This window comes from Gambusia affinis, linkage group LG18 (genome assembly GCF_019740435.1).
Source record: "Gambusia affinis linkage group LG18, SWU_Gaff_1.0, whole genome shotgun sequence".
NCBI lineage: Eukaryota > Metazoa > Chordata > Actinopteri > Cyprinodontiformes > Poeciliidae > Gambusia > Gambusia affinis.
Window position 1 is genome coordinate 8496106 of NC_057885.1, and position 14325 is coordinate 8510430.

Here is a 14325-nt window from a genome sequence, read left to right on the forward strand (position 1 = left end):
CTCCTAACTCCTTAGTATTTACTCTTCAAAAGTGTTCAAACCCCACTTTGTATTTTGCCACGTTAAATCAACAAACTTCAACAGCAACAAAAAAAAATGTACAAATAAAAATATCTGAAAGATATGGCAGCGTCAAGGCTTTATAACACCATCTTTTGATGCCAATCCAGCTGAAGGTCTTTTACGATTTGCCTTTACCAGCTTCTCATAAAGTGTAAGTTTTCACCCAATTTTCTTTGCAAAGTAGCTCAAGCTCGATTTCAAATCTTGTCACAGATCAACATGGTTTAAGATTAGACTTTGACTGGGTCTTCCCAACAGACAAATTATTCCATTGTATCTTTGTCTGGGTGGAAGTTGAACCTTTGCACACAGGTTCAGGTCTTTCACAGCCTCCAAAAGGTTTCCCTCCATCTTTCCATCGCCTCTGACCGGAGGAAGAACATTCCCTCAGGAGATGATGATGGTGGTGGTGGTGCAAATAAGGATTTTTCATAAATTGAAGAACATTGAGCATCATCTTCATCAGGCTGTTTATACAACAACGGGATCTTTAATCAAAGGCTTCCTCAGTATTTTAGTAACTCTCACACACTACTTCTTGCCTGCAGCCATCTGCATCCACAACAACTTTGTGAGGAAACCTCTGTAATATAAGTCATAGTTACAACAACATTTAATTTCCCTTTGGGATTAATAAAGCATTTTTCAGTTGCACTGAATCATTTTGCCTTTAGCAGGTTACTGTACACAACATCTGTTTCTTGTTGCTTCTGTGCTTTGGAGGGAGTCCTGGAGACTTGAAGCTGACACTAGACCTCCCCACTCATCCTAAAGGGCTTTATGTCTGTGTTTTAGATGAATGCAGTCAAGATGAGTTCCTCCCCAACACTCTCCTCCCCCCCCTGCCTCAACCCTAGACATGTTATCTGTTGTGGTAAGAGGAGATGAGCAGGCGACAACAAAAGGACTTTCACCCTCAAGTCACCATGTCTGTCATCTGCGCATTGTGGCTCTTCTACCGGGCCACACAAAGTAGCGCACCTACATGTGCTTTTGCACACCGGCGGGCATCTGTGGCAGACCGTACAAAGGCACGGAAATAAAGCCTCACAGACTGGGGCAGAGGCACAGGGATGCTGTTACAGCTCCGAAATGGGAGTAGCAGACATGAAACAGACTTGTTGGTTGTATACAGACCTAGGTTTTCACAGCATTGTGTGTGTATACTCGTTTAGGACCTTTCCTGGTATGTCCACTAACGTTCTCAACATCGATTGTTCTTATGGTGGCCAAACTGTGGTCCTAACTCAATGAACCCCCTTTTTTAAGGTTTAGGAGTGGTTTGGAGGTATAGTGGGAACTAAAGTTTGTTTAAAACCTCTTGATTGTCGCAATGACACTGATGTCCTCATTGACTTGCATGTAAGCATTTTGAGGGTAACAGTTAAGGGGAAAAGCTTAGAGTTAGGGAAATACTGGTAATGATTAGGGTAAGTCTTTCATTTAGGCATAAACCCAATTACTAAAATGAATGGAAGTCAAAGTCCTAATATGGGTTGAGATACAAGGGTTAGGGTTAGAGCTTGTCTGGTACAATTACTTCCCTTTTGAAGACCAATAGGTCACTCCAATGTAAGGGACACCTGTTTGTAGACTTAGTGGTTAGATTTAAGTTTAAAGCTAAGATTAGGAATGTATAACAAATGATTGAGGTCACGCTTAGGGTTATTAATTGGTACAAATAAAGCTGGGTTAAAAGTTGTGTGTTTAAAGAGGAATTTTGTTTGTGAAATATTTTTCTTTAAATAGGGATAAAACACGGTCAGTCTTGTTTATTAATTTAGATAGAGAGGCTTCAGGTAACACTCGACCTCCATGTAAGCTTATCCTTATTTTACGTTTACCTTCCAGCTTGCACACACTCACACACACCAATACTGTGTTTTTTTTTTTTTTTTTTTTTTGCTGTTGATAAGGATCTCTGCTACAGTCCTGGGTTTCCTTTCTTTTTGTAATGAAAAAAGAAAAGGAGCCATTGATGAAAACCCGCTGAAGGAGCGTTTTGACGGAATCCCTTTTCTGGCTCTCCAAGGGATTTGGTGAGTATTTCCTTAATAACAATCGGCTCTCTGAGGTGTAGCGAAAGACATGAAGTTGCCCCTTGCTGCCTCCAAATCCAACAGACAGACACTCTGAGTCTCCTCTTCCTCTGTCTCGTCCACTAATGCGGTCAAAACAACATTCTTCAGATCGAAGGGAGCCTTGTGTTTGTTTCCATCTGCTCCGTATTGTTTTAAAGTCTTCTTTTGAGTGAGTGAGTGAGTGAGTGAGTGAGTGTGTGTATGTGTGTGTGTTTTTTGCGGTCCAGTCTCAATCCCAGTTGAGTGGATGTTTTCTTTGCTGTGTGAACCAGAGTCCCCCTCAGCTCCCCTGAGAAACTGCCTGATGGAAATGCTTAATTTGTTCTCCTTCCTTTTTAAAGAAATTCACCCCTCAGTGAGACTGAATAACCCAAACAGGGACTTTTTTTCCAACTTAAACATTGCTTTCAGTATTTCAAAACTGGAATTTTACAAGACATGGACTTAATTTTTGTTTCTTTTCCTCCTCTGATATAAATAAATTTTTAAAATGACCAAGCAAGTCTTAGTGCATCTTAGGGCTTTCCACTAAAGATGTTCTAGTTGTTAACGAGGGCTGGTGTTCAGCCTGTTCTTAAATGGTTCTGAGTAAGAATTGTTATTCTTTTCCACCAAATCAGAGGTCCCTATTACGTCATTATAAATGTCTAATCCAATTATTAATAGATCCTCCCTACTTTATCTTGCGTTTTTGTGAAGGACTATGTTGTGATAGGGTGGAAACGCAGACAGGAACTTATGGTGAACATGGTGGAGGTTTAATAATAAAAACAGAAATCTTACACAAGGATAACAGGACATGACAGAGTAACAAAAGGATCCACAAAGGACAAATGCACAAAAAGCAGAACACAAGAATAACCAAGGAATTACCTAATATGGCAACACTTTTCTATAAAGCAGTGATGAACATGAAATTAACTGAAAACAGTAATAACAATAATAAATAACCTGGAGGTGGTCAAAATACTAATGAAAACCAAAACCCAAGGAGCGTACCAAGGATTCTTCCTATGATTAAGACAGCTTAATCACTCTGCTCCATTTGTAGAGTTTCAAAAATTAGTTAAAAACAGATTTGCTTGCAACTAAGTCTGCTTTTAGTTAAAGTCACTGGATATACGTAGACCTGCTTACTGTCAATTAAATGAAAAAAGGTTGGTTATTAAAAGACAAACCTCTTCCACTGCAAGATTTTAATTTGTTGGTATGGATTAGTTAAAAATACATCTATCTATCTATCTATCTATCTATCTATCTATCTATCTATCTATCTATCTATCTATCTATCTATCTATCTATCTATCTATCTATCTATCTATCTATCTATCTATCTATCTATCTATCTATCTATCTATCTATCTATCTATCTATCTATCTATCTATCTATCTATCTATCTATCTATCTATCTATCTATCTATCTATCTATCTATCTATCTATCTATCTATCTATCTATCTATCTATCTATCTAATCTTCTACTGCTCACGGTTCACAGCACCACACTGCCATCTGGTGGATTGTATTGGGCAGTGCAACCAAGAAGAACATTGAAGAGCATTGCCGCCAACCTTGAGCATCATCTTCACGCTCAAGATGTGAAGATTCTTGGTTAAGAAATTATTCCCTGGTCTAGAGGAAATTTGTCTTCAAATAAAAGTAAAAATAAAAATAAAACCACAAGAATAGATCCAGATTGGTAAGTTGCATGTTTTCTCTTTGGTATGCGGAACTACATACTGCCCTTTAGTGGATAGTTAACAAAAAAATAAATAAATCTTATCGTTTAAGTTTAAGATGTAAAATTATTAGATTCCTCGGCCCATTTTTGGATACTTTTAAATGTAAATACATAAGTTTAATGTGAACTCACTCAAAAAATTCTATCAGGGGGAAAGTTCAAAGATAAAACCTGCAAAGACAGGGAGGAAGGAGGAAAATGGAAAAAGGAAGGTAGGACAATATGAGAGTATGAAGAAAAGAGAACAGAGGGAAGGCAACAAAGGAGGTAGGAATGTAATAAAGGAAAGCAAAAAAAACTAGATCAATTTCCATTCTTTCACAGAATGTGCAGGAAACCTGCAACGTTTGCAATATTCAGTGTTTTATACCCTTTGGGCATTTCTTAGGAACACATTTCTCCACTCTGTATTCCTTTTCCCTATCTGAGCCCATCAAACATTTTAATATATGTATATATATTTTAGAAAAAAACATGTGTTTACATTTCCAAAACAATTAAACTTTGAAGAAAAAGTAGGTCACGTATAATCATCCTCACGGGGAGCAGGGGGATTTGATTCAGGCGTGAATCCAGAGCAGGTTCATTCACCGCCTCTTTGGGAGCAGAGCTGCGTTCAGAGAAGGAGTTGGCATGTGTTCATTAGCTGGAGTCATTTGGCAGAGGCCAAAGCAGTCCCACCAGAGGTTTTAAAAACGTAAACATGACTAAAATGAGTCACAAACATTTCCTGCATCTCATGATAACCAAGAGTTGCTGTCAAACACAGCTTCATCTCTGCGTGCAAATCAATAGTTTATGCAATCATGCAGATTTAATCAGAACGGAACATTTCTAACAACAAAACGCCCAAACAAATGCACAAAAAAACATTCACTCTCACTAGAAATGGCTAAAAGGAAAGAGTCTTGTATTTAGGAAACTCGCTTTGATGGGGAAAGCTAACAAATAAACAAAACCACCTCACCACACTATCACAAAAATAATTAAGCTTAATGCAGAAATATCTATAACTGTTTTTTTATACATAAAATTAATTTATTGACATATTTAAACATTTATCTGCTAACATGCTCCAAAACTAATGCTTTAATGGCACATTTAGATAGTGGGTTTATGAAATATGTACTTTTTTAGGTAGAAAGTGACTTACTAAGCTAAAATGGATTTTGGCTTTCGACTTTCGACATTAAGGTCCCTCCCAGTCTGCCGTCGGCGGCGATATCAGACACTAGCGGAAGTGAGGAGGTCCTTTTCCCCGCAGACTCCAACATGGTGAGCTGTCTTTCTTCATGATTCTGCTGCGTTATAATCTCTAAACATCCCCTTCTCTGTTCATATTATTAAACCAATACATGTTCTAGTGTAAAATAACACATATTAACTAACGGCAGATTTGTAAATTGTGAGGCAGCGGCGGGATTTTTAGTCTTAAATGGTGGTTTGAAAAGCCACTTGCAACCCACTGCTTCTTAGCTTAGCATAACGGAGGCAAGCGGTATGCTGCTGTTATGTACAAGAGTTTCCCCACAAATGAGACCTTATGTCAAAATATACATTTTAAAATTCAACACTTCATATGTATGGTGTGTCCTTTCAAAATGATTTAATGAACGTATTGGGGACGTTGGAACAGTTAGGCCGCTTTTGGTTGTACCAACCCGCATTCATTTCAGCGGCACGGCTACACAGCAAGCTAACGCGGCCGGGCTAATGTAGTCTCAATTAGCGTGCTGTCAGAAAGTGTTTGTGCACATTGACAATTAATATATCATTATAAACGTGTTCAGAAGGGTGAATTCTCAGTCTCTTGACCGGCTCTGTCGTCTGTCCTCCAGGCAAGAGGACCGAAGAAGCACCTGAAGCGCGTCGCAGCGCCGAAGCATTGGATGCTGGACAAGCTCACCGGAGTCTTTGTAAGTAAACTTACTTCTATTTCTTATAAAAATCGCGGCTGGATGAAATATTATCAACTCAACTGAATGAAACTAATTGGATGTGTATGTTTGATTGATCTGTTTCATTGCTTTGTTACTGTGGAAGCATTGAGAAATAGCAAGCAGAAGTGTTTTGTATCTATATCGTTTGAAAGTAACTCATCTAGTCATGTTAACATTTCTCACTCCCCTTCTCCTTCCAGGCTCCTCGTCCCTCCACCGGTCCCCACAAGCTGAGGGAGTGCCTGCCTCTCATCATCTTCCTGAGGAACCGCCTGAAGTACGCGCTGACGGGCGACGAAGTGAAGAAGATCTGCATGCAGAGGTTCATCAAGATCGACGGCAAAGTCCGTACTGATATCACCTACCCTGCTGGGTTCATGGGTGAGCCTAGAGATACTTTTATTTTTCTCCCCATCGTGGTCGCGTTTGGACGTTAAACCGTCGGGTCGGGGATGTAGTTAATTCGGGAGCGGTGATGAATATGTGGTTTTGATCAGCAGTGAGCTGAAAACTCTCCAACCCAAATCCTCTAAGAAGTTCTGAGCTCCATTTAAAATGTTTGGTTTTCAAATATAGTTCAGATGCAAGCTGGTCAGTTAGCTTAAAGTGTAATTATTGAGGCGTCGATTTTGATGCTTTGTTTATGCCAGCTTCTTTTTAACTGGTAATTTTGAGGGTGGAATTACCTTAGAACTGAGTGTTGTAGTAGATGTAGACATGTCCTGTAAAAGTTCACTTAATGTTTGACAAATGTCGTCAATATGAGAATTACCCGTTTGTTTTTGGGGTTTTTTCTTTAAAGAACTCTACTTTTATTACTGTTAGGTTTTTAAGTAAGATGAATTAAAACTGGTGCAAAAAGAAATGGATACATTTTCTTCTGTGGGAAATTATTTGTGGAAAATAACACTAGAAAGAGTATAAAGTGTCCAGAAATAAATTTAAAGGTTAACATTATTGGATCTGAGTTAATAGCCATCTGGGAGGTCTAAAGAGCCACTTGTAGACCTAATTTAGCAAATATTTTTAAATTGAAGTGAGTGGTTTTTTAGATTAGTAATACACCAGTCAGTCAGCGTTAAAAATCTGACTTTTTGTTTTTCACTGAATACAGCTGTGACCTTAAAATGCTCCCTCTTTTTCAGCATGTCAGTGAGGCTAGCCCTTAAAGAAAATAAGCACTAAACTCATTTAGCAGCCCAGACTTGGAAGACATCTGTACCGATTTTAGTTTCCAGTAAGAATCCGATCAGTCGGTTCATCTTGGATGCAGGGTGAATTACATGCTTTGTTTTTTGACATCTGCTTCATCCAGATTAAAGTAGATCTGATTATTGACATCCAAAGCTGTCTTTGTTGTTAGATGTTTGTGTAGTGTGGGAATGAAGTGAGTCTTTGCTTTATGGTGTCTTGATTTGTTATATTATTAAACAGATATTGGAAGATTAACTAACCAGTCAACCAGAGATTTAATTTGGTGAAGTTTTTCTCGTTTGGTTTTGACTTAAACCCAAAAATTTCAACACTTTATCATATAAAATATACCAAAGCTATAAAGTCACAGATTTTGTGGTCTATTAAAAAAAAAAAAACCTGAAGGTGCATCAATGTGTTTAATGCAAGTTTCTTTCTTTAAGTTTTTATGTAAGGTGAGGGGCCATTTTTAGAAACTATTTGGGATAATCTTTTATTTTAAAATACACATCTGCTACTGATCTGGTAACCTGCTGCTCATTTATTTGGTCTTCCTTGTTGTGCTCTAGTGGAACAAAATAAATTTTTTTGCTAAAAGTGGATGTGGCAGCAGGGAATAGCTTGATAAAATTATCGCCACGCACACCTGCTCAGTAACATGGTGCCTAGTTTCAGATGCTAATTGAACAAAGTTGTCTCTGCTCATTTTTAGTTAAGGTTCCTGAGATTCTTTGTCAGCTGTGGACAAAATAAAAACATCCCTTCTCCTTTCTTCACTATGTTATGCCGAGGCAGCAGTGTTTTAACTAAAATCCCACACCAAGCACTGTAGTTGGTGGTTGTTTATTACTTCTTGCTGGCTGATCGACGGAATCATGTGAAATTAAACAATGTTTTCTGATTCCTTTCCTTCAGATGTTATCAGCATCGAGAAGACTGGTGAGCACTTCCGTCTGATATATGATGTGAAGGGACGTTTCACCGTCCACCGCATCACCGCCGAGGAGGCCAAGGTGAGAGCTGAGCCTCGAAAATCAGAATATTTTATTTGTTCACCCATTCACTCCTTGAGTTTCCATAGTTTATAGTGATGTCTATGAATTTGGGTTAAATCTATGATGAAATATAAGGGTCAGGCAAAGATTTTACGGTAGTTTTTTATTTTTGAAGAGCATAAACTCATGTTACAAGAATACACTCGTAGTCATATGACAGTAAAGTCAAAGTAATACAAAAATAATCATATTAACAGATTGAAGGGAATATTAGGAGAATTAAGGAGACGTCTAATACAATAACACAACTGTTTTTTATATAATTTAAGCAACGTTTTTCTCAAATGTAAGACTATCCTTATAAAATTCTGTCTGTATTCTATTATTATGACCATGTTCTCGTAAATAAAATAAATATCCTGATATAATACGCCTATACAATAATACGCCATTGTAAAACTCTTTATATATAGCCATTTATTTATCTTTTAGAAAAGAAAGCAGAGAAGAAAAAAAAACTACTTTATTTTGAAGCTATGTTGCCTGGCACTAGGCATGACAAGTATTGACTAGTTTGTCATAAAATGCCTGAAACTCCTAATATTTCTGGTTTTCAATACTATAAAAGCAGCAGAAATGTCTGTGCTTAACTCTGCTGTGGATCGTCTCTTCTCTCTGCAGTACAAGCTGTGCAAGGTGAAGAAAATCCTCATCGGCACCAAAGGAATCCCCCATCTGGTGACCCACGACGCCCGCACCATCCGCTACCCTGACCCCCTCATTAAGGTCAATGACACAGTCCGCATCGACCTGGAAACCGGAAAGATCACAGATTTTATCAAGTTTGACACTGGTAGGTGTGACTCTTAAGTCAAACTCCACTGTTCCCTCTCTAATATCGTTTTATTTACTCTGACCCTGTTCCTTCTGCTCTCCTGTCTCCAGGTAACCTGTGCATGGTGACCGGTGGCGCTAACTTGGGGCGTATTGGCATCATCACCAACAGGGAGCGCCACCCTGGCTCCTTCGACGTGGTGCACGTCAAGGACACCACAGGCAACAGCTTTGCTACCAGGCTCTCTAACATCTTCGTCATTGGCAAGGTGAGCAAATTCAGACTTGGACCGTCATCATCACTGTCCTCGTTTTGTATAGGGATGTAATATAAGCAGGTTAATTTAATCACCTGAAAGCAACGAGCTTTCTCATGTCGTTGACTTCCAAATTGGGTTAAATGACTTTCAGGATTCTTGTTCAGGTGACCTTTTGAGACACATCATTTTGGAGCAATGATGATCATTAGTGGTTTTGATCAGCAGTGAAAAAAATCTTACCAACTCCTCTAAGAAGTTCTGAGCTCCTTGACCCACACAGCTGTTTCTACACGTTATATCAAACAGTGTCAGTGTATCCTTAAAAGGTCTTTATTTCAATTATCTAAAATAATGGCCTTAAAATGTTACAGTCTATGGATAATATGCAAGTTGGCCTTAAATACTTTAATCACAGTTCTTAAATTTTGTCGTGAAAGGACAATGTAATTTTATATAGTCTATGTAGCTTATTTTTCTTCAGTTGCAGACGTCTTCATTATGTTCCGAGACTAGTTGGTTAAGGCTTCCCCCTAGTAAACTCTTGCTAGCTAGCTAGCTAGCTTTTTTACGTCTTCCATTTAAGTGTAAAACATTTCCACTTTGCTGGAGGACGTTCATCAACGCTACTGGCTCTTCTGTTGCCAACCCATGCGGTCCATTGTGTGAAAAGCTTAGCACTACAATATGAAATATTTAATGTTATTTTGTACATATACTGTGACACAGGTCTTAAATTTTATTCATGGTGGTCTTAAGAAGCCTTAAATGTGAGTTTATGAAACCTGTAGAATCTCTTATCAAATATATTGCTAATATTTGCATACTGTAAATCTATAAACACCATATCAGAGTTCCAGATACAGAATTGGTGAATATATGTGGGTAAAATAATTTGAAACAAGATGATAAAATAATTTGGTATGTGCTTGATGTGGGTTTTTTTTTTTAGTATGAATCCATTTGACCAATCTAAATTGTTGTGATCTGACTTGCTTTGGTTCCAGGGCAACAAGGCCTGGGTGTCTGTGCCCAGAGGAAAGGGAATCCGTCTGACCATTGCAGAGGAGAGAGACAAGAGGCTGGCTGCCAAACAAGGCAGCAGCTAAAGTGGCCCCTAAACAGACAGCCTGACCCTGGTTTTCAAATAAAATCTTATTTACAAAAGAATTATTGTTTTTGTGTGGTACTTTACATAAGGTAAAAATCAAATCAAATTTTATTTAAATAGCACATTTCAGCTGCAAGGCATTTCAAAGTGCTTTACATCAAATCAAACACAGAAACACAAAGTCATCAAGTGGGGTTCTTGCTTTTGCATCCATAAAAGGTTTACTGGTTTCACTCCTACTGTGTTATATGGAACGAAATACTTATTGGTATTTTTATCCACAATCACGCAGTTTAAAACGAGGTAAACAGCCTTTCAACGGGCTTCCGGCACGAGGCTCCGTACACCTCTTTCACAGAATTTCCCTCTGGGACGCCGTCGTTTCTCGTGGATTTTTATTTTATTTTTTTCCATTGTTTTCTCCGAAGAGTTTTTGCTGCGCTAGTGGCTCGTATTTTTGTGACGGTAGGCAGACTGGAGAGGGGGAAGTAAATATTTGCGGCAAACATGCGGCAAAGGTCATCCGGATTTTATTCTCATTTTTATTATCACCACAAAATATTGCAATAAAATACTAAGTCCATATCGCCCACCCTTAGTCCTAATATCATCCAAGAATGTCCAAGGAGTCGTTGGTGGACGGTGATGTCGAGAGCAGGAAGGATCTCCAGTATTCAATCTCCCAACAAATCTGAAGAAGACTGTGACTGAATACAGTGTTGCTGTTTGATATTTTGATGATCATGTAACATGTCCTAAGAAGCAATGCCTCAACGAAAAGAAAGAAAAAAAAAAACATGAACAAAAGTCTACAGAAAAAAATAAATCACAGCCACCCCAACAACACGTCCCCCCTCCAATACAGGAAGGTGAGGGGGTGCTGGTTAGTGTGGCAGAGTTCTCAAATGTCACGACTCATTGTGTGACGTCACGACTAATCAGGCTTGTGATGTCATCGTCATTGTTCTTCATATGTAACAAACTTCTACCTTCTGGTCATTGTTTGCTGCACCACTGACCAGTTCAGACGTACACAAAGCACTTCGCAAGTATACTTCGATATTTTTGGAGATCAAGATGTCGTACCAAAGACAACAATACTCCAACAGCGGGTCAAGATCCCATTCGAGATCCCAGTCAAGGACATGGAGAAGTGAACAACATCACCAAGGCTGGAATGAGAACCATCCATCCGTCAATGAGCTCCAGAGAGAGATCCAGAGACTTGGATCTCTCCTGGAAATGGAGAGAGCCAAATGGTTCCATGAGAACCAAAAAGTTGTCAATCTGGAGAAGGAACTGAGAGCAGCAAAATCTGATCTGGAGAAGCAGAAAAATCCCAAGGAAGTTTTTATCAACAAGGGCAAAGAAATCAAGAGAACACTGCTGGCTGTAGAAAAGTTCACCAATCCAGAGACTCTCAGCCCTGCTGCTGCTGCTTCAAATGTGCACAGCGAAATAAAACGCAAAAAGAAAAAGCTGTTGCAGCAGGAGTTTGAGGAACTGCAGGCCTCTCACAATGCCAGCAAGAAAACATTTCTGTCTCAGATCCAGGCAGAAAAACAAAACAGTGACGCCCTCAAACAGGAGCTGGAGACACTTAAGACTAAATATGAGGAACTTCAGTCTAAATATGAAGACAAGATTCATGAGATAGATCAGATGAAGGTTTCCTACCATCAACTTCAGGTTTCATATGAAGGAAACGTTTCTGCTCTGAGAGAGCAAGCAGAAGCAATTCTTTCCCAGAATTCGATGAGGGACCTAAAAATTATCAACGACCTTGGAGCTGAGAAGGACAATCTTCAAAATCAACTTTCTGCTTTCCAGCAAATGTTTTCCGCCCGTGAGCTCAACCACCAAACGGAGCTGGAAAATCTGCGAAAGGAGCTCAGAGAGAGAGAGGAACCAGGACCTCCAAGAAGGAAAGTGGCCAGGCGTCAGGTAAGACATGGGGAAAACAACACAACCCCTAAAAACATCATCCCTGACCCGGCATCCATGGATCTGGACTTCCTCTTAGAGGAAACACTGTCAGAGGATTGTGAGGTACCTCATGCATCTCCTGAGGAGGTGAATGATTTTGTAGAGGAGATGCTGAGGGATTCACACATTCTGTATCAGAATCCCACGGTAGTGAAAAACCTCCGTCTGAAAACTCGGGTCAGAAAACATCGGAAGTCCAGATCCTGAACCTGTGGAGGTCAAGAGGCTCCTCAACAAGTGTGGAAAAGACACTGCACTCTCTGGGTCTCAAGAATCAGCAACAATGGGACAAATGCAAAGAGGCTACTAAAACAAGCAGAACCCTTTCAAAACCCTCCAAATATTTATCAAATTATGCACCAAAAAAAAAATAACTACATGGCTTAGCTGCAGCCACACAGAAAAGAGGTGGCAGTTCTTAACTGGGCGCCTGTTGTAGGTTGTAGGTTCTCCCTGTGTTATTGTGGGTTTTCTCCGGGTGCTCCGGTTCCCACACTTAAATTAGGTAAATTGGCCAATATAAAGGATGTTCTAAAGAAAGGGCTTATTGAGTTCAAAAACTGCTAAATGGCTCATATTTGAGAAACATATGTGCCATTTAAAGACACTGCAGCTCAAACCTGGAATTGTTTGCAAAACTGGAATCTCCAGATACAGTTGCAGTCAAATTGAGCTTCTTTATACATATTTTACAAGGAGGTTCCTGCTTGACTCTCCTAATTATTCTCTACATGCCGAATTTGAGCTGCTACCTTCAGGCAGCCCAAGGGAGAATAATAAAGTGATACACACACCCATCTACACACACACACCCACCTACCTAAGTACTATACTATAATATACATAATTACAGAATATATATATATATATATATATATATATATATATATATATATATATATATATATATATATATATATATATATATATATATATATATATATATATATATATATATAATCTGCAATTATATATTACATATGTAATTGCAGATTATATAAATATGTCTATATAGACTGATATATATATGTCTACCTTATATATATGTATATAGATCTATATACATATGTATGTAGAGATATATCTATATGTATATATATTTATATAACCTGTAATTATATATTACATATGTAATAGCAAATTATATGTCTATATCTATATAGATATCGCTCTCTCTATATATATCTATCTGTATGTGTATATACTCTTTGGGGCCTCTACTAGTGAGTAGAAATTTTTAGCTGCCAAACTCTGGTTGACGCAATAACCCTTGAATATCTAGGGGAAGTAGCCAGATCATTAAGTACCAAATGGCACCACTATTACTTTGAAACAAATTAATTGTTTTGTAGTTATGTTTAGTAAAGCCAGAATTTTTAAGCTGCTAAATTAAATGTGACTGGAGCTATTTCCAGTCACAACCTTCACTTTAATTGGGGCAACGGAATCAATGGGGACAGAAATGTATTCATATAGTGTACATAGTATTCCTAACTACCTGATGTCTCAAATATCAAACATATGGCAGAGTATGAGTGATTAGGCCTGAAATATTAATGAATCTTTGTGTCTTTCATTTTCTAAAATGACAATATGCTACACTGGTGGACATCGTTTCTCTTTGTCATGACATGGTGACTGTTTAAAAAAAAAAAAATCTGTAGTACATATTTTTCTGAAAGTTGCATATAATTTTTAATCACTGGCATGTCCTTGTCTGATTTTTCCATAAAAGCTGCTGATCATATGTACCTAACAGTGTCCAACTAGTGTTAGCTACACTGGCTGGACACTGTTACACACATAAGTGTCCAGCTAGTATTTGGACACACATACTAAATGATATTTTATTCTCTTCCTGCATTTCCTCAGCACACAACTGCTGCCAGATCACATCCTGAATTTATCTTCCCAAAACAAGTTGAACACAGAAGAATTGGCTCGAATGTTTGGCACATGCAGACAACTGATGGCGGTGTAAATAATTTCTCCTGTGGATTCTAGACACCCACGTCCAATTACGTTATGTGGATATCTTAGTATTGTGCTCTAAATATTGAAGAACCATGTGGCATCTGTGCCTGCCATCAGGACGCAGGTATTAGCCTCTTAACGCACCAGCT

General features: G+C 38.6%; 1 protein-coding gene and 2 non-coding genes across 3 annotated transcripts; all 3 read left to right on the forward strand.

Moving 5' to 3' along the window:
• The first annotated feature begins 3832 nt into the window (after nucleotides 1-3832).
• rps4x (ribosomal protein S4 X-linked) lies at nucleotides 3833-10275 on the forward strand. Its single transcript, XM_044097038.1, has 8 exons — nucleotides 3833-3843; nucleotides 5080-5160; nucleotides 5724-5801; nucleotides 6026-6206; nucleotides 7935-8032; nucleotides 8696-8867; nucleotides 8960-9117; nucleotides 10113-10275. Exons 2-8 carry the CDS (start codon nucleotides 5158-5160, stop codon nucleotides 10212-10214), a joined length of 792 nt encoding a protein of 263 aa, XP_043952973.1. The 5' UTR covers nucleotides 3833-3843; nucleotides 5080-5157; the 3' UTR covers nucleotides 10215-10275.
• Nucleotides 6295-6372, forward strand: LOC122821162. Its single transcript, XR_006368968.1, has one exon. It is a non-coding gene; the product is annotated as a small nucleolar RNA SNORD61 (small nucleolar RNA).
• On the forward strand, nucleotides 9301-9374 carry LOC122821161. The gene has a single exon (XR_006368967.1). It is a non-coding gene; the product is annotated as a small nucleolar RNA SNORD61 (small nucleolar RNA).
• Nucleotides 10276-14325: the final 4050 nt, after the last annotated feature.

What these genes read in the sequence shown, in the direction of transcription:
- rps4x (XM_044097038.1), top strand. An exon ending in ACAAGCTCACCGGAGTCTTT is followed by an intron (nt 5,802 to 6,025) that starts GTAAGTAAACTT and finishes TTCTCCTTCCAG; the next exon opens with GCTCCTCGTCCCTCCACCGG. An exon ending in TCACCGCCGAGGAGGCCAAG is followed by an intron (nt 8,033 to 8,695) that starts GTGAGAGCTGAG and finishes TTCTCTCTGCAG; the next exon opens with TACAAGCTGTGCAAGGTGAA.